The sequence below is a fragment of the Pholcus phalangioides genome, unplaced genomic scaffold, assembly GCF_987345545.1.
Source record: "Pholcus phalangioides strain wild (caught in Gottingen) unplaced genomic scaffold, Ppha-v1.0 ptg000013l_1, whole genome shotgun sequence".
NCBI lineage: Eukaryota > Metazoa > Arthropoda > Arachnida > Araneae > Pholcidae > Pholcus > Pholcus phalangioides.
The window spans coordinates 15,145,271-15,169,077 of NW_028301606.1; the positions used below are offsets into that span (position 1 = coordinate 15,145,271).

A 23,807-nucleotide genomic window follows, 5' to 3' on the forward strand; every position below is an offset into this window, starting at 1 on the left:
ATATATTTGATATAGATTTTTGCACGAACAGTTTCATATCATCCGGCTGAATATAGCTCTGGCTGCTCTTGGTGGAAGCATATCTTTTTGTTTGTCTTCATTCTTGAGTCAAGACGAGGTAAGTTATTGATGATGATTGAGCCAAAATTGATGTGATGCATTTTACTTCCAATTATAACACTTTATTTTGATAACTATATATATATCAATTATATGCATATATATATATATAATTGATACATTATATGTCATAATGAGTATTTGGATTTTTATGACCTAAATATAAAAAGTCGTTGCTGATCGGTTAAAAAACTTGAAATTCAGGTTGTTTTACCAATCAGCAACGACGTTTTATCTTTAGGTCATAAAAATCCGAACACTAGTAAAAAAGGGGGATTTCTGACAGGCATATATATTTCAACCGCTGGGGTGTGGTCGAGTGTTCATAGTGACGGACTCTTCATTGCGAGAACCCGGGTTCGAACCCCCACCGTCCCCACAGTGGTTGTCGACTGCAGTTGGTTATCTTTCCTACTTTTAGGTGCGAATGCGAGCCGACCTCCCCATTAAAAAGTCTCATCACAGAGAGCAATAGGCCTACAAACGATACAAATATTCAATCATTACGCTTCATTCACTTCACTTTTGAAATATAGATGGCAGTACTGAAAATCAGACGCAACACTAGATTCGCACTCAGATTGTTAGGTAAATTTACACTTAATACAACTCTCTAGGTAGTAAATTGCCCAGTGCGATAGACCTGAGTTTTGCTCGGTTTGAATGAAAAAAAAGGCATATATTTCAAACTCCTTTCGAAAGAGCACTTCTCCGTTATGGTCGAATTATTCGTGTTATTTTTATCACATAACCTGTCATTTGATACCAAATAAACAAGATAAAATTCTATAAAATTTTTGTAAAGGAAATGCTACAATTATGATAAATTATATTCAATTAATTATTAACCTTTAAGCGGTTTTAAAATTTTCTTGAGCTGCATGAAACTGTTGCAGTAGAAATCACTAAAACCTTCTAGAAATTGCCTCCTATTTTCAAGAAGAAATTTTTTTTCTTCGATTGGGTGTGAGCAGATAAATGCTAAAAAGAAAAACATTGTCTGTTTCCTTTCCCCCTTCCGTTATCAGGCTTTGAATAAAAGCCGACTCCGCAGTTGATTGATTGGACGGGGAAAGAAAACATGTCACCAGGGGAAGAAAACTTACTACGGTATCTGGGCTGCCAAAATAGAGCGTTTCGGGATAATTCAGAATTGCCAAAATAAAGTGGATTGAGCTTTACGAAATGGATGAAAGTTATTGATAATCAATTTATTGAATTTACTCATTAAATACTTAATAATTATACATACAATAGCTGGCTCTAACAATTTTTTATGCTATACGGGAATTAAGGAATGTACAGGGTTTGCAAAGATGAATGACACAATTGAATTTTTTTTTCTTCAAAACTATGGCGCATAATATAATTGTGTTTCTAAAGAAGTCAACGTTTTTTTCAACATCGATCAATAGATGGCAACACTTCTGTACAACGCAGAGACTGAAATTGACCGAACCATTTTTTTTCAGTTACAAATTTCCAAATACACGCTGCACAGATGTGGTGGAAATAACCCTTGCATATTCTAACACAAAATTTTTTTTTTTCTCATTGTCACAATTTTTAAGATACTGTGTTCTACAGAAGTGCTACCATCTATTGGGCATTTCGGAAAAAACTTTGAATGTTTTTCTTCATTTTTATGTATCAAAGATTATGTTATGTGCTATCGTTTTGAAAATATACATTTTTAAATTCGTGTCATTCATTTATGCAAACCTTGTATTATTCATACTGAATTAGCTATAGTTATTTTCGTAATATTGTAATTACAAATTATGAGTAAACAATTTTTTTTTCAATAGACAAATTCGAAATTACATATAATCTAAATTACGTCAAATTTGATAAATTTTATTAGTTTTGGTCTTGCATTTCAAATTTACTAAAATTTCAATTTTTTACAGGATTTATGCCGTATAATTTCAATGCTGATACATTTTTTCTACACGGCAGTTGGAGTATGGCTCATTGCGGAATCTCACGCATTATTTTCGGCTCTGGTGAATGGAACTTTCGGAGGAAAATTCGTTTGTTATGTTATGGTTGGGTGGAGTAAGTGTATGAACGAACAATCCTTTCTTGTTGTTTGAGAATAATTACCCTGATCGGACTAGTCTCTACCATAATTTTCTATTGTAGACCGTAGCGATAAACTGAATTTGTTATAATATTAAACTAAACATATATATTTTTTCATGTTACTGCGTGTTCGAGAACTTATTCAGAATGTAGAGAATCATGGCGATATAATTGACTGCATGATTTCGTATTGAAATAGTGAATCATTGAGAAATTCACCAATATCTTTGCAGTTTTACCAGGTGGTCTGATAGGGGGATGCATCACATTATTCACCAACTATGGCTATGATTATAGGTAATCGAATATTTGTTAATGAATTATGATTATTTACATATCTTTATTTGTTTAAAAAATATATAAATATGCGCGTATTTCTTCTTCAGATGTCTCGTAGGACCGACAGCTGGAATGCGATGGTTATTGGTCAGTCCTATCTTAATTTCAGCCACGGTAATTATCAAACAAACTTATTGCTCTATGAATTTTATTAAGGTGATAGAAATTTTATACTACACATGATACAGGGCAGTTATAAATAAACGGGTACCACTTAGACGTATGTAGAGCTTCTGATGGAAGTAATTTGATGACACTTACCATATAGCATATATGGACCGTGGGGAAATAGAAAAATTCAATATAATAAAAAGTTCAATTTTTGACCATCGGGTGGAAAAGTGGTGCTTTTTATAGATTTTTTTTTTCTCGTGGTCCAAATAACGTATATACCTAGTTTCAATGAAATACGTCTACCACAACGGACACTACATAGGTCGTAGTAGTGTCAGTATAATTATGCTGAATAGTGTCAGTTCAATTCCACGGACACTACGCCGATCTCTGTGGTGCCCGTTGCGGTGGACGTAACTCATTGAGACTTGGTGTATATTCGTTATTTGAACCATGAGAAAAAGATAACTGCGATAAAAAGCACCACTTACTCTCCCGGTGGTAAAAAAAAAAAAATATTTTTAAATCTTTCTTTTGCCCATGGCCCATAAAACCTATATTATCAAGTTTCATCAAAATACTTTCATCAGAATGGTCACTACATAATGTCTGATTGGCGTCAGTTTATTTATAACCATTCCTGTACAAAGAAGTTAATATCAATTTGTCAGTTTAATAAATATTTTTGTTTTTTTAACAGGTTGCGTTTACATTTTCCATATTGACTTGCGTCAACTACGGAACGCCATCCGTTAAGAAAACAGCAATCGTTAAAGAATTGAGGTTTGCTTTAAGTTTGTGTTTGTAATCAGGGTTGTAGTAATTTCCATGGAATTTTCCTCGTTTCATGAAGATGGTTTTATATTCATTCTTCAGATTGTAATCACACTGATAATATTCACTGAAGATACAAAATGTTGTGCATGCACATAACTTCAATCTTTCTAGTACGCTCAATACATTCTCATCATTGATATTTTTCCTTTACCACCACGCACCATTTAGGTTACGTTCAAAAAAATCTCTGTTCATGCAATTTATTTATTTTTCCAATCTGATTAATTAAAGGATAATTTCATTGAAACAAGAAACAAATAATCACCCATGTGAATCTAATTGGGAAAAAATAATAAACTGGTGATGTAAAAAACAAAAAGAGCACGATAGACTTTATGATACACGTGCACGAAATGAAAATGTAAACCAAAAAAGAAAGATGTGCCCAAAGGTTTTTCTTGTTTTCGTTGTTTTCCTAACTAAAATGAGGAAAATGCAAAAACAGACTCTCACGCAAGTTTTAAAAACAAAGGGTATAAAATAGACAATTGCAAAAGTATGTGAATGCAAAACACATGAGGTCAACATGGCTCGAAGTCAATTTAAACTTGTGAAATTTGAATTTCGCGTCACATGTCTCATATAGTCCTATCTATCTGGATTTATACTGCTCATAGAACAAAAAGTGAGGTATCATGTGAGATAAATGTGAGGTAAATGTGAGGTAAATGTTAAAGAAGATTTGTGTGCGTAGGATTTTATGAAGAAATAAAAAAAAATTCAGGTTTTTTTTTATCGTTCAACTGTCGTGTCACCCTTAACCCCTTCACCTACAAGCTTTTGGTCAACATTAGGATGATATCTATTTGACGAATCGGTGGTAAATCTGGTAACCTATATTCATACTTAATGAATGAACAAGATGAGAAAAATCATGAAATTTCAACAGTCTGAGATAAGCCGTTTTGGTGTAATCACATGTCAAATACAAATACAACGCCACAACAGCAAAATGCCCAACGAGGTGGCTGAGAAAAAGATGCCCATAAAAATATGGATGTCATATATTTCAAAAATACAACAACCCAATTAAAAATGCAATTAACAAAAATTATAATTAATATATACACATGATAAAATATTATACAATGCCCATAAAGAATACTTATGGTTGTCTTATTCTAAGTATCGATAGAAAATTAGGTTGCGGTCAAAATGACCGCTTCCGTCGCTCTAGTGTTAGAAAAAAAGAAGGAGAAAGGGGAAAGAAGAAAGGGAAAAAATTAAATAAATATGAAACAAAATAGATAACTAAATAAGGGAGTATACTATAGAGATTTCTCTTTTCACTCTCACCCAACGCGTTCTCTTTCACTGTTAAATGTATAATCATTTAATCATTTTTGTCGCACCACGGTCATTTTCTGCACGCGAGGGCTAATTAGACCGGGACTTACAATTTATTGCCGAATCCGAACGGCAGCCTTTTTTCTTATCCTTATACTCATCGAGAGGTTGGTGCGCTAACCCTTTGCGGTGGGACTCACTGCGGTAACAATCTTTTTCTGTGGTCATATCGCCGTTTCTGTTGTACCCCTGTATCAGGAAACTTTCTGACAAGGACGAACCGGGAATCGAACTCGCGCCACCTCTAAACATCATTTGGTACTTCAAGCGAGTATCTTATCGATCTGTGGTACCGCGCCCCTCTTATATGTATAAACAATCCCTAACAAGAGTATAGAAAAGACAAAGGAAGGAAAATGCAATTTCGGTTGATAGGATTACGATAAAGCTTCGCGATAGTGAGGAGAGAGAAAAGAAAACGCAGAGAATTGGATTGAAATTGTTCCACTTGCGACTGGACGAAATATTTCTTCCGTGATCGTAAAGGGGTTTACATACGTAGTTCACATTTATGTTAATAACACATGTAAGCTACAAACTGAGTAACAGCAATTATTCAAATAAAATTATCTACTTTTGCTGTACAGTTTTTTCTTCAGTGTTTCTTTTCTTTATTTAGTTCTAAAATTTTTACAAGACACAATTTTGAGTAGAAAATACATTTTATTTGATAATACCTTATTTATATGCATTCACTCAAGTGCAGCTTTGTCTGAAATGTCTGGCATTAATGCTTGAAACCTCTCAAATCGAATTTTCATAACTCTTAAGTAAAAATCCGCTGACTTCGTTGATCTGATTCAGCGAATTTGAATCTATTTTGCATCACAAAAACTTTCGCGTCACCAGTCCACATACATATTGGTTTACATACCGCTATAGCATTATACTTCGAGAGATTTTTACATTTCCCATCACGAATAAAACTTTCTTTCCACGAAAATTGTATTTTCATGGGAAAAACTGTCCTGTGACATTTTTTGTATGTATATAATATATTGTTGTAGGTATATTTTCATTTTATATTTTACAATTTTTCTTTTGCCTATACACAGCAATGCCACGAGGATGAACTTCATTGTGGTGTTTTTATTTCTTCTGACGTGGGGTTGCGGGATATTTGCATTAGTCGATCTCGGTTTCGACGCTGGAGAAATCCCCGCTTTCAATCCAATGTTTCAAATTCTCAACGCATGCCTGGTAAGTCTTCGAAGAAGATAAATAAGAATACTATAAATAAAAGAAATCCCTAGGAAAATTTCTTTTTTTTAGAAAGAGAAATAGATTTCTAGTTATTTACAAATTCCTAGTTATATAGAACGTATTTGCCGTATTTTCCTGCGTTGAATCAACATCTCCTGTAACTACAGCTATAGATGGCGGTGGTAGAATTCATGTTTTATGTTGAAAAAAAATAGACATATTTTGGTGCGGATTATTTACCACTTCGTTTCATCTGCAGATTTTGTCCCGAGGTTGAAAGACGTGAATATTTTCAAAATTAACTTATAAAAACAATTTTTTTAATGTGTGTAAAAGAAATGACGTATACGTTTGTCCTGAGTGGTCTTGAGCCGGCTTTTATCTCATCAATCGCTTCTAGTAGAGGAATTGTTCCAGTTTGAAAAATGTTCGAAATGTGTTCAAAAATAACTTATTCTACCAGATTAAAATACTATATATACCAGTTTAAAATACTATATATGCCAGTTTAAAATACTGTATATGCCAGTTTAAAATACTGTATATACCAGTTTAAAATACTATATATGCCAGTTTAAAATACTATATATGCCAGTTTAAAATACTGTATATGCCAGTTTAAAATACTATATATGCCAGTTTAAAATACTGTATATGCCAGTTTAAAATACTGTATATGCCAGTTTAAAATACTGTATATACCAGTTTAAAATACTATATATGCCAGTTTAAAATACTATATATACCAGTTTAAAATACTATATATGCCAGTTTAAAATACTATATATACCAGTTTAAAATACTATATATACCAGTTTAAAATACTATATATACCAGTTTAAAATACTATATATCTACCAGAGTAAAAATACAGTGTGACAAAATAAAAACCTAAATTTTTATATGAACACACTATCCTAAAAGACCCAATAGTTATGTCTCTTCTAAGACCTACAAAAAAAATCACGTTTCCAAGTCCAATATTAGCTGTGATGTTTGAGTTCAAAATTTCAGAGGAAAAGTTGGGGAAAGAACAGCATAAACTAACACAACGCTTCTTTCTCTCATTTATACTGTTCTTTTTCAACTTTTTTTTTCTTTTTGAATTCAAATGTCTCCTCTCCACTAATAAAGCTGGGGAATTTTTTTTTGTTATCCTCAGATGAAACAAGGCAACAATTTTTTTGATTAGGTTTTTTAAGACGTGAAATTTAGTTCATATGAAAAAATGAAGATTTTTTTTATTTTTTCACACTGTATTTTCACTCTCAAAACTGGCACAGGGTGATTTTTGAACACATTTTGAGCATTTTTTGTATTGGAACCATTCCTCTGTGGCGAACGGTTGATGAGATGAAGGCCAACTTAGGACTTAAGGATATCCTGTGTATAGATATACAAATAGAAATATCAACATTTTCTTCACAAAAACGTGACAAACAACCCAATTAACTTCTCGAGATTTCATTATTGATGAATGAAAAGTTCAATACAATGTCAGAACATTTTTTCATTGTCAATTCTTAGATATTGTGTTTTTTAAACATATAGTAACACAGACACCGACTCAATATGTGTCGAAATTTTCAATATTATGTTTTTAATAAGCAATTATTGCGACGTACAGGAAAAGAAATGCAATTTTTCTCCAAAGCATTAAAGGCAATGTAATATCCAAAGGTATTATTTGAAATAGAAAACACACGAGCTGTTATTAGGAGCTGCAAGACCGACTAGCCATAAATGCTCAGATGGCGAAATTTCATAAGTCATGTCACGTTTCACAAAAATTTGAGTTTTTCGGAATCTCGTTCGTCAAAATTTTGAAAGGTAGAAAAATTTTGTTTCTCTCTTTCAGATGACGCAACAACGGAGGCAAATTGTAATTAGTCAAAATGCCGCAGTATCACATTGTGGCGAAATATTGTTTACAAATTTGCCATGGTGAAATTTTGGGAAAGTGACATGAAATTTTGCCATCTGAGCACAGAAATTATGTTCTTTTCGTTTTTTTCTGTCTCCCACAGTACGTTTTCACTGTCCTCAATAGCACTCAAACGTATATTAATCACATTAAAATCATATTAAAATTTATCGCGTTTAATACAGAAAATCAAGGAACAACTGCAAGTATTCAATTGATTATGAACCAAAAATATTTCGAATTGTTAACTATGACGTATTTTTTGGCTAGTTGCCAAAATTCTTAAATTTTTCGAGTAATTTTTTTCTCCATTTTATGCCCAAAATCTCGGGAAATTAGTATTGTTCTATGACTGAATCCACGAAATAAAGTGGATTCAGTGAATGCTAACTCAGGGTATCCCATAAATTCGTAAATAGTTTAAAGATTCATAAAAATTTAAGGAATCTGTATATTTTTGAATGATGTTTGCAAAAAAGATATTCCAGCGAAGGGGGAATTTTTTTTTGTACAAAAAAAAAAAATTGTTTAAATATTTGTCTATAGAGGGTGCTGTACGAAAGCAACTCACTGGGAATATGCAAATCAGAGTCCTAGAAAATGCAAAGTGTATGGTTAACAACTCATTTCTGGATTTCCCTGTTACAGCGCAAACACAAGGTTTTAATTGTGATGTTGACATTGGTGGATAAAACACTATTGGTGAAGTTGTGTTGCCTTAACCAAGAATCGCTGGCTAAACGTTTACGAAAGTTTCGAACACGGAAGGGATAGAAGAAAGGTTCAGGTCCAATCACTTCTGTTGGACTGGTTTACAGCGTTTTCTGTCGACGAAAATTCAAACTATTTTTTTATGTGCCAAAAAAAAAAAATTCCCTCTTTGTGAAAAAATGTTTTCCGCAAACTGCATTCAAATATGCCAATTAATTCAGTTTTTATGAATTTTTAAACTATTTACGAATTTATGGGACACCCGGTATCCGTATATTCATTAAATGAAAACGAATCTGATTCAGCTTTTGAATGAAATGACATCCCAGGATTTTGCTCTTGCTCTCAATCAAATGCTTTTCGGTCCTTATGAATAAAATTAAATTGCTTTACTCCATGCAGGGGGTATTTATCGTCCTATTCATTGGTTTCGGTTCGCACCAGTTCCGGTACAGTCTTTGCCATTCGAGGAAGAGCATCTCAAAAACGAGGGTGAGTTCCCCCACATTAATGAACTATTACCTATTCATGCTTAGTTTCAGAATAGTTATCATTAGAACTTATGATCTTGTTATTCCTTGTTGCACAGAATTCGCAATTAGATCCTTTCGACATCCACAATAACGCTAAAGTTGCTAACAGGAGGAGAATATGTAAGTGTAATTCAAATAACATGCTTACTGCTACTTAATTTATGAATGGCTATTTTTCCGGGGAAGGAATGGTGTAATTAATTCCTATCTAAAAGATTTGATTAGACCTTTTCACTCATAATATTGTATAACAACCGGATTGTATAGTATTTTATAATGTTTACATATTGTTTAAAATTGCATTTTTAATTGCGTGCTGTATTTTTGAAATATACGGCATTCATACTTGTTATGGGCATCTTTTTATCAGCTACCTCGTTGGGAATTTTGCCTGTTGTGGCGTTGTATTTGTATTTGTAATAAACTGGTTATTATGCACAATAGCCAGCATTTTGTTAAGTTTGATAAATTACCTAAATTAATCACTTTCACCAGCGATTAAACATAGTTCCCGAGCATCGTTAGTAAATTTGATAAATTTCACTAAATTAATCTTTTTTTTACCGGTGATTTTGCATAGTACTCAAGCATCGCGTTAACATGATAAATCGTATTACATAATATACAATACACAGTAATTCATACATGTATTGTATAATTATATCGGAATACGATCGTAAAATTTGTTTTCATTATATCGGGGGTCCGACTACATTCACCACACATGCAAGACTCATTTGGAAGTTTTTGATATTTATCAAATTCACCAATTACACTAGGGTATTATGTATAATCGAAGATAAATGCGATAAATTTCGAGGATTTATCAAATTTTACCAATTAACGCTTCGGTATTATGCATATTCGTCGGTAAAAGTGATTAATTTATTAATTAAAAGTGATTAACTTACAGTTGATGATTAGTGAGCATGCATTATAACGGTTGGTATGCATAATTCGATTAGTAAGTATAGCATATTGCATATGCTAACCGATTTATCACATTTACCATAACATATACACCTCAAGGAAGGTTTATATATACGGTATTTATTCTGATACACATTTACATTGAGTCAAAATAAATATACGCCGCATAAAGAATACTGCCTAATAATAATACAGTAATGCTGCTACCGATACTGTTACTAGCAATAGTTTACGTCTAGAGTATTGTTTTCCTACTGGTGTTCTGCGGAACCCTAGGGTTTCGTGAGAGCTTATCTTAAGGTTCCGCGGAATCAAAAGTAACGGAACCCCAAAAAACCCGGAACCTTGATTTTTTCTGAAATTTTTCTTGTTAATGTTTCATCTGAAGCAATTTTTTATAAGAAGACTTTCTGGGAATTGGTACTCACGAAACTCAAGACCTACATGCAGATTTTATGAGGATCTTCCTACAAAGATGTGGAACTTTTAAATTATTTCTTTGCATTCTGTGGCCCCACCATCTCTTCTTTCGGATGGCCAATTGAGCTTCATGCTGTCGGATTCTTATCGCTTTCCTGAATAGCAAATCCTAAATAGCAATCGAGAAAAGGAAAAGCTTCACTTTCTAACTTGCCTGAGGTAATTTTTCCTCACTCTACAGCTTCTTTACCACAAATGGAACCTCATTTATACGGCGTTCAATAGGCCAGGTCAAAACGTTGTATATGGGATTGATAACTAATGATAACTGATTCATAAAAATTTTACAACTGGAACTTCGCTGAAAATGATTCCTTCGTTGCCCCATGGACCTCAAAGAAAATATCACAAAAATGCAATGGTATTGCATTTTGTTTGTTATATAATAATCGTTACTGAGAATAATCACTCCCAACATTAAATTTTTGAAAATCATATTATAAATTACTTAAATAACATTTTTTTACTACGTTCTTATTCTTTCGACAGCTTCTCGTATTTCGTGAATGATAATGGGGAATACGTAAACGAGAAATCAGTGAAACTTTGTATTAGTTGTCATGATTTGAAAAACCGTGGGTATTTGTGGAATCTCACTACTTACGTAACAGTGAAATATGGTAGCCAGGTCGATAGGATATTCGTGAACTGGCCCACAAGATGCTCAGAGATGTGTGTTCGAAGCCTTCTTTTGTCCTTGCCAGTGTCTTTTCTTCTTCGAGAACTATTACCAAAACAGCGGCATGATGATCAAACAGCAGATTGCTATTGGGGAAAGTCTGCACACCAAATGTTTGGAGTACCAACCTCTCGGTGAGAAACATAAAAAAAAGCCTTTCGGAATCGGTTGTGACCTGTATAAGTAACGGTCTAATTAGTTCAATTGTGTGGAAATGAAAGTGGGGGAGAAAAATGATTAGATGAGCATGTTTTTCGATATTCTGAAGCTATGTGTACAACTAGTATGACCAGAGGGAAGAAAAAACAAAAACGGACATTTCATTGATGCAGGGACTATAGCTCATGTTAAAATAACGAATTCGAAATTTAAAAATTTCAAAGTAGGCAAAGTAGGCATCTTTTAGTAGGCTTGACAAAATTAACATTTTTACTAAAACGATGAAATAACCAACTATTACCATGTAAAATAATTCTGTCCCTTAAAATATGGGCCATATGGTCACACTACAAAAATATATATGCAATCGAATCCCGCTATAACGAACTCCAAGAAACCGGAGAAACCACTTCGTTATAAAGGAATTCGAGGTATTTGCATTTCTCCTGCGTAAACTTATTCGGAGAGATTAGAAAAGTGTTCGCTAAAACGAGATTTTCGCTATAACGGTATTCGTTAAAACACGGGATTCGACTGTATATGTATATTTTTTATCTACTACAAGTTTCGATTTTTATTCCACAGAACGAACTTTTTGGGACACCCCGTATATTGAAGAAATATTCAAAATTTGTTAAGGGTTCCGCGGAATAGCATCGTGATCATCAAGGGTTCCGCGGGAGCCTTCACATTGGAAAACCCTGATCCAGAGTACTGAAATGATTGTAATTGCGTGAGGGGTATTTTATACTGTGTTCATTTAAGTTTTCGAGTCATTAACTTGCATGTTTTAAATACAAATACATACAGGGTGGGTGAAAAACAATGGAAACATTTTAAAAATTAATAAAAATTAATCAATTGACATAAAAAAGGTGTGGCTTGCACAAAAATATTTATCATGACCTATAGAATTTATAAATAAATTAAAAAAAATGTTACATAAATACATAAACAGAGCGTAATTAATGTTTATGGCGATTTGCACATCACATAAAACTACCACATTTTGATATAAGCACCCTTTGTTGCTCGGACTACATCATAACAGGTGAAAGAGTGCTCATGTTAAAATATGGTAGTTGAATGTGTCACAAGTCGTCATAAATATTAATTATGCACTGTTTGTGTTTTATTTTAAGAGTTATGCTGGGTGTTTCTTGGTACAGTGCCACCTGTGAGTGAATTTTTTTTAACTTTTTTTAAGTTGTTTTTTTAATTTATGAAAAAAAACCAAAATAAATCTCTACCCATGTTAAGTATTTTAGTGCAAACCGCATTTCGATATCTTCTGAGATGGGAAGCGGGGTGTGTTATTACCACCTATAGAACTATAGGTATTTTCTATAGGTGTTGCCTGTACAACACCGCCTATGTTCTATATGTGGTGTTGGGTATGTACTGTCTTCAAAGGTCAAAGTGTAAACAGCATTTTGCAATATCAATCGGTTGATTTTTTTTTATATAAAAATGATTCTTCGCCTACCCTCCACGATTGCACGTTCGGGAACAAAATATGTACTACACATTCCGGCATGAATCATTATCCGTTAGATATCCCTAGAGAAATGTTTACAAAATATATGTGTGGTCTTACACAAATACAAAGGCCACAACAGACAAAATGCCCAACGAGGTGGCTGAAAAAAGATGCCCATAAAATGTATGTATGTCGGATACATATCCAAACTATATAAAAAATTCAGCAACCCAATAGGAGCGATGAAAAACCAATAATTACGATAAAATATGTACTGCCCATAAAAATTATGGTTGCCATACCTAAGTATGAAATTCTTAGTAGATGTGATTGTCATTTTCACACAAACAAATTTGAGAAATACCGCATAAAAAGTGGATAGCACAGATTTATACTAACGACAGTATAGCAGGACGCTTCTATTTCTATTTCTTAAAGCCATCAATAGTTACATGATACCTGGCTTCTTGTATGAAGAGTTTTCTTTCTTAAAGAAATATTAATTTTTCTTATTTATGTATTTTTTTCAGATATAAGCTCATAGGAAAGTAGACCGATGTCGACATGCTTCTTCACACATCACAAGTATTTTATAAGGAAGTATCTGTGAAAAAAAAACTGAACATTTTACAATTAAAACTTATTAATTAATCATCGATGATGTTAATGATATTGTCTCGCTTTTTATTAAAAAGTTTGGGCTACCGAAGAAACAGATATTTTCTGGATATTATGCTGAGGCGAACTCGGAAAGAAAAGTCGCCTGGTCTCCATCGGGACTTGAACCCAGGACGTCTAGCGTACGGGGAAAGCATGTTACCATCTACTATAGAACTATAGGTATGTTTTATAGGTGTTACCTATATAACACCATCTATGTTCTATATGTGGTGTTGGGTGTGTACTGTTTTCAAAGGTCAAAGTGTAAACCGCACTTTGCAATATCAGTTGGTTAATTTTTTATATCAAAATGATTCTTCGCCTACCCTGCACGATTGCACGTTCGGGAACACAATATGTACTACTAGAGACACGGCCCTGAACTCCTTATTTCACGCACCGTGGAGTGAGGCGCTGAAGTAAAGGCGGTAGTCTCTCAACTTCAGGAAATGGCCCTCTCCAGGTGGGACGAGGTATAGAGTTAGACGGCTTTATCTTTTCCCACGCCAATATATCAAGCAAAGAGATATTTTCTTTATATTATGCTGAGGTGGACTCAAAAAATATTTTGCTGAGGAAAAAGAAGCCGTCTATCTCTCTCTACGTTTGTGTTATATCCACTTGGGTTGTAAAAAATTCTATCTGATCATTTTGGTCGCATCATGACCATTTTAAACATGAGCGGGATAGTTACACTAGGATCTATCATTTAAAGTCCATCCAAACAGCCACACTTTCATTTCACGTTCACAAAACCTGCCGCATTTGATGTTGGTGGACTAAACACTCGGTGTCCATGAGCTTCTATCAATGCTAGTTTTAATCTTTCCTATATAACGCAGTTTATTTAAATCTTACAACGCTACAATCTGTATAATAATAGAAGTAAATATTCTAATCGCAACCCGTACAAATAATATTTAATATTGAATATTAAATAGTTATATAATTTAATATTGAATATTAAATAGTTATATAATTTAATATTGAATATTAAATAGTTATATAATTTAATATTGAATATTAAATAGTTATATAATTTAATATTGAATATTAAATAGTTATATAATTTAATATTGAATATTAAATAGTTATATAATTTAATATTGAATATTTAATAGTGAATATTTAATATTTTTCGTTTATATTTTCGCATATATACCAAAACACTTCATTTCACTTAATTAAACTCAATAAATCATCGCAATAAAATTTCCGTAAAATTATCGATATGCTATCTTATTGAACTTTTGCATTATCCTTTATTTTTAGTTTTTCCCAAATTAATATTTTAAGAACTGAATGTTATCCTTTTTTTTCAGTTTCAAAAACAGTGCAATATTTCTCACAAATTGATGTTTTCTTTGACTCCCCCTTCTTTCTATAGCAGGCAAATAAATATAATCGAAATTCGTATAAAGTGTAAAAAAATATTTATTTTCCGATATGAACTGGCCAAAAAAACTAAAATCCATACAAAGTCTTTTTTTCAATAAAAATGATAAATACCACGAAATAATTTTCGATGAAAAGTAATGAAAATTTTAAATTTATCCGGCGAGAAATATATTTTAGAAAAATTTTCAGTACAGCATTTGTATAATTTTCAGTATCCATAAAACTTTTTCCAAAATATTTTCCATATTAACATAAAAAAAAGCAATTTTTCTAGAGAATCTACTGTATCTCTTACAAAACTTATAATTATAAAATCCTCTATAAAAGTAAAATAAAAAAATCTAACATTTTTTACGCATTAGACGTTATACAGGTTGTACGAAAAGTTCTGGACACATTTTAAAAATTAATAACAAATCAACCAATTAACATAAAAAAATGCAATTTGCTTTTACAATAGGCTTACGCGGTTAGATTAGACACGGCAGTCCCAAGTTAGAGAGCTAGCTTGGGAATACGTGAGGATTGCGTTAAAAAAAACTGGACATAACACATTAAATGCAATACAAACAGTGCATTAATTAATGTTTAGTACAATAATTTGCACTGCATAAAACTACCATATTTAAGCTTGAGAAACCTCTCACCTGTGTAGATGTAGCAGGAGCTGAAAAAGGCGCTTATATTAAAGTGTATGTGATAGTTTTATGTAACGCAAATTATCATAAATATTAATTATACACTGTGTTGCATCTTATGTGTTATTTTTTTCGAGTTTTACGAAATATTTACGAGTTTTCTGTCTCACAGCACCACCTATGAGTGGAATTTGAACTTTTTTTAATTTACCAAATAAAACTCTACGCCCTGATAAGTATTTTGGTGCAACACCACTTTTTTTGTCAATTAGTTGATTTTTAGTTAATTTCCAAATAATATGTCCATGTCTTTTCACTCTTTCACGTCCTAAATTTATTTCTATTTAAAAAAACATTCGACCATAATTTTCCATAATTTTCGTCCATAAATTTTTCTTACAAAAATATTTTTCACATTATTATTTTGAAAAATATGAAACTTTTATAGACAATCTATTGTGTCATTTGAATTTAATACATCAAAAGCAGTCACACAAACACAATTTCGAATCATTAAAATTCTCTATATAACGGTAGAATTGTAAATTTTAAATTTCATTGAATAGATACATGGAATCATATTGAAATTTTGTGCTGATTATATAAGTTTGAATTCACAAAAAAAATCTATTATGTATCTATTTCATATGTGCGAATTTCATTAAGAGTATAATCATATTTAATTATTGTCAGAAGAAGCTGACAACAATTACATTTAATTTGAATTCCTACAGATGCACAAGATATCAGATGAATATTAAAAGTTTCCTTTTTTTATCCATTTTCCTGTTTAACTTGTGAAAATTCTTTTAACATGATTTTTTTAAACACCTTATTAGGTATTAGACGTTTTATATCTTTTCAGCATTTTCAGGCTAACTTAATCAGCAATGTGGCTATAAAAATATAAGGTGCTTATTTGCTATATTTTCATATACGAGTATTATTCTTATAAGGAATATTTTGCTTCAATTTGTAGACATTAGAGTAGAGTATTTTTAAATGTTAAAACACTTCACTTTTAGAAATTTCTGATTACCAGTAACGAAAAACACACACGCAAACACGATACAGAATGTATAAAAGTTTTTGTCTTTTTCAATAAAATTTTTTCCAAAATATTTCCCATATTATAATAAAAAAAATGTGGAACTTTTATAGACAATCTACTGCGTCATTTAAATCCAATACGTCAAAAGCAGTCACATAAATACAACTTCGAAACTCATTAAAATTTTCTATAAGGGTAGACCTGAACATTTTAAATTTCGTTGAATAGATACATGGAATCATATTGAATGTTTTGTGTTGATATTATACAAGTTTGAATTCATAAAAAGAAACTATTACGTATCCATTTCACATGTATGAGCTTAATTAAGGATTTAATCATATCTAATTACTGTCAGAAGAAGTTGACGTAATTTTTTGTTTGAAATCCTAGATTTCACAGCACAAGATGTCAGACGAATATTAAAAGTTTCTTTTTGCAATCTATTTTTTTTTATTCAACTTGTGAAAATTCTTTTAACATGATTTTTTAAACATCTTATTAGGTATTAGACATTATATATCTTTTCAAAATTTTCAAGCTAAATTTTTAGATATTTAGATACTTCATTTATTTGAAATTTTTAAACACAGTTACAAAACATTTAGAGGCTAAGCAAGCTTGTGAGCCCACAAAACAATAACCGATACATATCTGTCGACATAAATAATAATGAAGGAAAAAAAAGAAAAAAATTCACACATATATATATATATATATAATACCAAGAAATAAGTGGCAACAGGAATGGAATTTACGGACAAAAAAAATTGGCATTTAGCAACGTATGCAAGACAAGAGAAGATTACATTACAAAATCAAATCTTCTTGAGTTAACAACCAAGATTTTAAATTGATAAAAAAAGATGCACATGAAGATTGTTCTTTTATTAACTGAGGAAGTAAATCAAATATTTTGGGAGCTAAATAAAGGAAACATTTTTGGGAACGTGTTTTATTGGGCTTTGGTACCTGTATAGTATGACGTCTAAATTGTATTCCAGATTTATGTAATTTCAGATTGAGAAAACCACTTCTTTTATAAAACATTCTTAAACTTTCATAAACGTTTTGAGGAGACAGATAGTAAAGAAATCGGTCTGTAATTAATAAAAATCTTTTTGCCCCCTTGTTTATTTAAATTTATCAGCAATGTGGCTCTAAAAATGAAAGAGGTGTTAATTTCATATATCGTTCTTTATTTTGCTTTGATTGGAAGACATTAGAATAGAATATTTTTGAAATATTAAATTAATTTGATACTTTTAGAAGTTTCTGATGACCACTAACGAAAAACACATGCGAACACGATACAGAATGTATATATATGTATAAAAGTTTCTGTCTTTTTCAATAAAATTTTTCTACATCTATTTGATAGCGTTTAGAAAATAAAATTGGTGGAAGAAGAACCTCTCTACAAGATGTTAGCTTCATAGATGGCTGTTGTTTTCTTTCTCGTTGGTTTCTGTGCTCGGCGAAACGTAGAATTCACTGTAGCCATCTACGTCAATGAAATCCTTAGACTGAAACTTCGCAGCTATGACTTTGGCACCAGGTGTCTTGGGGATGAATTGGCAGCTTACGCTAGCTGACTCACCAGGTTTGGTCTCTCTGAAAGAGAGAGAAAAAAAGAAGTTATTTTACTTGAATACTTCAAAGTTTCTGAATTATCAAAATTATTAGATCCATTGATGTGGTTTCTTCTGAGAGGTAAATATTTTTAGCAAGCCACAAAACTAGTCATAGTACAGGAGGAGTCTTTCCTGAATACTTTGTTAGAATCCAAGGATAACATTCCAATTTTCTAAATGCTGCTCAGCAATGATAGACATAGCTTTTTCTTCACATATTACAGTAAAACCCCCTCAGATGCGGTCTCCCCTTTTTACGGCGAAATAATTTTCGCCGTAATTTGTGTTTTGATTTGAAATACATTTTTTAAATAAAAGTATGTATTTCAAATCCCGGGTTAACGATCACCCCTCTTTTGTAGAACGAATTTTTTCCAAAAACGAGAGGTTTTACTATATTTTCAATACGAAGTCAACAGACATTTATAGTCATGTTATCACGTTTCAGGTTGTGCAATGCTTTCATGGTCTTCTTGTGTCAAAGGGTAATAGGAACTTACTTTTCAGAACACACCGAGATAGTATAAAAGTATATCTAGAATTGAAATATATTGATATATATTATGCGTTCATTATTGGCATCTATCTAATAAATTTAAAATGAGAAATCGTATCTGATCAGACTAAAAAAATAAAGATTACCCTTTGCATTTCAATGTTACTGGAGCTCCAAGTCCTGGCCCTTCGATTGTGAATGTTCCATTTTTAATAGATTTCGGCAAGGGATTCGTAAGAACTGCTGTAACTGTCATAGGCTTATTTTGCAAAATTTCACCTTCAACCTAAAATATAAGAAAAAGTACAAATTAAATTACGTATACTGTTTTATGTCAAAATTATTCATTATTCAAAAAAGAAAACATGTTCATGATCCTTCTATATATTATTTTAATTTTGTCCATAAAATGACATTATTTGTTACTGTATTTAAAATTCCAGCTCCTTCAAATACACACTGAGAGGAATTTGTGTTTTCAGTAACAGATGAATGTATCGACGTAAAAACATACATATCACCTCAAACAATCAATCTATACATGGTAGCAATATTGAAAAATAGGTTTCTGAATAGAAAAATCACTGTTTAAAAAATACAATATGGAGACAAATGATTCACCAGAATATTGATGTCTGGCATTCGGACTCTGAAGTCATCTTGGGCGCAATAATCGAAATCAGTTTCTCTGACGTGAGCGTTTGCAGAAATGACGAAAGAGCATTGGTCCACGAGAACTTTCTCATAATCGGCATAGTCCACAATCATCGTCATTTCTTGCTCTGGGTAGAAATGGAAATACATCGATTTTTTTTTCAGACGAACATGAATTTTACAAAAAAAAAAAAAAATCAAATTCTCCCGTAATTAAAATCTTAAAAGCAATCGTAACATACATTACATGTGAATGCTGCACTTACCCACTCCAGGACCCAACTGTATCTCGAAATCATCTTTCTTTACCTGTTTCTTAATTGCACCTGTATACGTCGTGGAATCAACCCTGAGGCTCACATCTACGTTGTATTCCAAGGCATCAACTTTTTTATTAGTCGCTTTCAATTTAACCTTCATGTTCATGAGAAAGAAATCATCTTATTCATATATGATACGATAATTATACGATCGTATTATTCGTGATTCTTAATGGTTCCAGTTAAACTAGAACCATTAAGAATCAATAACACTATATTACTTTCGTTTTATATGAGAGCGATATTATTTTAATTAATTACAAAAATAACATTTAACATACTCATTAGGGGAAATATGCAAACATCAGCATCAATATGCGAATGATAATCTCTCTACTTCAAAGAAGGAAATAAGAAATTCATATCGGTTTAAGTCTATATTTTCAGAGCCTCCAAAGAGAATTCTTTGAAAAACCTTGGGATAACGATGATAATAGCGTATCTTCATTAAACTTTCCAATCAAATAAAAGAGGAGCGCTCACCGTAAATGGTTGTCCGATAACAATATCATCTAATAGGAAAAACTCGAACTGCACATCTTCTAGCTCGTCATTTAAATAATATCTAGAAAATGAATTTTTGCATTGTCTCAGAGCACGGATCATAACTTCTCTTTCTTCTTTTGAACCTATTGAATAGAAAAGATCGATTAACATTTGTAATTTACTTGCTCATTGAGCTCACTTTACATTTATCATGTCATTAAGAAAACGTCGCTTAATTTATATTTCACGAGAAAGATTAAATTTTATTTTTAAAGAAATTTTATTTCTCGGGAAATCGAGTCAAGATCGTTGTATTGTAAATAGTGATTTAGTTTTAAACATTTTTCTTTATTAATTGTTCAGAGTATTTTATTCTGATCGCGATCAAAACAACTGTACCATAATTATGAGGTTGTAAAAGAAGTACTCAAAAACTTTTCGGCAATTAAACTTTCGTGTTTTTTTCTGTTCATGACATAGATGTCAACAAAAGACATATCACTATAAGAAACATCGAACCATAAGCGAATTGCTTCACATCCGTGAAACAATGCGTTCCCGAAGGGCGGTTATATCCGCAAAGATCATAAAATAACAATGGCAACGTGGCCACCTATGATAAGGCAACAGAAGAAAAGGTAAAATTATCATATAATAATCAGGAATAGACAATTTAAAATCTCAGTATAAAGATTTGTTCAATAATAGAGATTGATTATAATAGAAATAACTTTCGTGAAATTAAGTATTCAATTTGAATCATCGATGTAGAATACAAATACAAATGCAAAGGCCACAACAGACAAAATGCCCAACGAAGAGGCTGAAAAAAAAATGCCCTTAAAAAATATGGATGTCGAATACATATCTAAACTATGTCAAAAATACAGCAACCCAATAAGAGCAATAGAAAACTAATAATTATTATATGCTATAAATATACTGCCCCTAAAACAAAAATTAATGAATATTTTTATGACTATTTAGAATCTTATCTTCGTATGATCACTGGAAAAAAATCGTTTATTCACTATTAAGAAAATTTGTTGAGAAAAACAAAAAAGATTGGCACAACAATTTCGAATCGATGATAGGATAATGAAGCATTTGTGAATGAACAAGTAAATAGTGGAAATAATTACAATTTTCCCTCACGTCTGTCAGTATGCGAAGAAAAAGTTTTCTTGAATATGAAAATAATGCATAAAAGTCTCATAATGTTTCAAAAAAATAAGCAAAACGTAAAATTAGAAAAGGAATATTAATTGTTAGAAAATGCGGTTAATGCTGAATATTTACATACATTCGTTGTGTTTATATGAATTCGTTATATCTTCCCTTTCGAATTTTCCAACAGCTTTAGTACTGATGCAATGTCCAATCCTACAATTGATTAGATTGAATTCAAATGAGTTATTTAGAACAAAAACCAATAGCAATTCAACAGAACTATCAAATAACGAAATTCCCAGGAATAAGAAAAATACTTGGACTGTGATTTCACGCAAACTCGCTCACGGGAAAAGCTTAAAATTAATTTAGATTAACATTTCAGATTATTATTTTTTAATTAGTACGTAATTATCTCAAGAAAATAAGAAACAAAAATAAATAAGTAAAACAACTAACTCTTCAGAGCATTTTTTGATCAGTTTCAAAGGTTGCCTCGGTCCTCGGTATCTCCAATATACTTTATCAGCATTTACTTCAGCAAACAGAAATTGTGCATCGAAACCTTTCATTATTTCACCTCGTTTGATGGCTTCAACGCTGGCTGGTCCACACTGATAGGCTCCTGTAACACATACACTGTTATAATGCATGTTTAAAGTAATAGCTTGGCACGTATCGGGAAATGCGGACATTTTATCTCATAAAAGGTATAAATAAATTTTAGGAATGCGTATATCTCTAATGGAAATCTCAAAACATTTTCGTAATATTCTTAAAAAAGTTTATTAAGTTAATTTTTTTCAATTTTTTACTCCATATCAATATTATTTAATTAAAAAAATCAATAAAAATTTCTCAAAGTCCTCAAATTGTTTCTTTCATTGATTCCGAATTTTTATCGATGCTTGAATATTTTTTTTTCACGTTGGATCTCAATTTTTATAATGGGAATGGAATTACTTCTCTTAATTCTGAATTTTCATGAATTACGAAATTATTATTTTTCGTTAGTTTTTCATCAACTCTGGAATGATTTCTTTATTTAATTCTGAATTTTCATTGGTGATGGAATTATTTTCTTCAATTATTCACCAATTCTAAAATGTTCATTAGTTTCGGGAATTGTTTCCCTTATTACTTTAAAATTACCTTCAGTGCTGAATTTTCATCAACTTTTTGTGTTGATCTACTACATTTAGTGGTTTTTAAAACTTTTATGTTTGGATACATTCCTGCATATGCTGAAATAATGAATTTCGATCCCCCTCCCCATAAAGTATATAAAATTGGGGCATAAACAATTTTAGCGCCCGAAATTGTTGAGACTCTTCTGGCCCCGCATCTGGTACAAATACAAGGCCACAACAGGCAAAATCCCAAGTAAGGATGGACCTGGTTAAAATGATGTTATACAAATGAGAGTTTTTTACCGTCAGACTCTTCTTGGGGCGTAGAATCTACTGCTTGCCAACCTCCATAACCACCTGGTTCAAGATCCGGCCGCGTCATCCACACTTCAGTCCAAACATGAAAATTCCTATGTCATAAAAAACATCACAGAATGATTGTACAATTCTTTTATAAATGTTTACCATACACTTGCAATTTTAAATCCGAACTCTTCGGTTAAGTAGAAAGAAATAAATATGTTGCATCTCAGAATTTTTTAAATTTGTTAGGAAATTAAAATGATTAATTCCTTACAACCTCTGCTCATTCAAATATTACTATGGTATTGGAATCAACCCGAACTCACCAAACGGAATCGATGTTCATTTTTTCGACGGGTTTGCCTTCAGAATCGTAGAACACATCAACTGTCAAGCTGTTGTGAGTATCGTGAGCTGAGGAAAAATTGGTCACCGGCCGAGCTGGTATTCCAAGCGCCCTACAGACTGGATTAAACAGAGATACGAAATATAAAATTCGTAATTTTTTTGATGTGAATACATTTTCTTTTGAAACCATATACCTGATCTAACCGGCTACGGACTCTAAAAGTTGACAAGTGATGTCACGAGATTTGTTTACAAAATAAACACTTAATGTCTGAAATAATATACAACAATGCCAGGAAGCATCTAGATCAGTGATTCCCACCGTGGGCGTTAACGCCCCTGGAGGGGGGGAGCGATGGAATGTTCCAGGGGGCCTGTAGAAGCTACGGGTATAACATAGGAACCTATGGGTTAGATTGCGTTGGGGGGCGATGGGAGAAAAAAATTTCTGAAGAAGGGGGCGGTGGGACAAAAAAGGTTGGGAAACTATGATCTAGATAGATCAGGACAGATCTTGTTTAAGGGGAAATTCAAAATTACCCCATTTAGGTGAATTTGTCGTAGAAAACTGCATTCAC

The 23,807-nt window shown here is 32.1% G+C and overlaps 2 protein-coding genes across 3 annotated transcripts in view; one reads left to right on the forward strand and one right to left on the reverse strand.

Moving 5' to 3' along the window:
* Nucleotides 1–13,560, forward strand: part of LOC149078655 (uncharacterized) — a 36,422-nt gene extending 22,862 nt beyond the window's left edge. The window contains exons 18-26 of the mRNA XM_089241223.1: nucleotides 16–118; nucleotides 2,031–2,178; nucleotides 2,439–2,502; nucleotides 2,592–2,658; nucleotides 3,359–3,441; nucleotides 5,898–6,042; nucleotides 9,083–9,172; nucleotides 9,270–9,333; nucleotides 13,472–13,560. Of these exons, the coding sequence (XP_089097349.1) occupies nucleotides 16–118; nucleotides 2,031–2,178; nucleotides 2,439–2,502; nucleotides 2,592–2,658; nucleotides 3,359–3,441; nucleotides 5,898–6,042; nucleotides 9,083–9,172; nucleotides 9,270–9,333; nucleotides 13,472–13,485 (778 nt within the window). The 3' untranslated portion in view covers nucleotides 13,486–13,560. The remainder of the gene's footprint in view (nucleotides 1–15; nucleotides 119–2,030; nucleotides 2,179–2,438; nucleotides 2,503–2,591; nucleotides 2,659–3,358; nucleotides 3,442–5,897; nucleotides 6,043–9,082; nucleotides 9,173–9,269; nucleotides 9,334–13,471) is intronic.
* A 1,457-nt stretch (nucleotides 13,561–15,017) lies between these two features.
* LOC149078656 (annulin-like) overlaps nucleotides 15,018–23,807 on the reverse strand; it is a 35,001-nt gene continuing 26,211 nt past the window's right edge. For both annotated transcript variants that reach the window (XM_089240797.1, XM_089240798.1), the window contains exons 8-16: nucleotides 23,208–23,346; nucleotides 22,882–22,988; nucleotides 21,908–22,073; nucleotides 21,582–21,661; nucleotides 20,276–20,421; nucleotides 19,739–19,886; nucleotides 19,440–19,600; nucleotides 18,965–19,104; nucleotides 15,018–18,302 (exon numbers count right to left, since the gene is read on the reverse strand). In XM_089240797.1, the coding sequence (XP_089096923.1) occupies nucleotides 18,122–18,302; nucleotides 18,965–19,104; nucleotides 19,440–19,600; nucleotides 19,739–19,886; nucleotides 20,276–20,421; nucleotides 21,582–21,661; nucleotides 21,908–22,073; nucleotides 22,882–22,988; nucleotides 23,208–23,346 (1,268 nt within the window). In that variant the 3' untranslated portion in view covers nucleotides 15,018–18,121. The remainder of the gene's footprint in view (nucleotides 18,303–18,964; nucleotides 19,105–19,439; nucleotides 19,601–19,738; nucleotides 19,887–20,275; nucleotides 20,422–21,581; nucleotides 21,662–21,907; nucleotides 22,074–22,881; nucleotides 22,989–23,207; nucleotides 23,347–23,807) is intronic.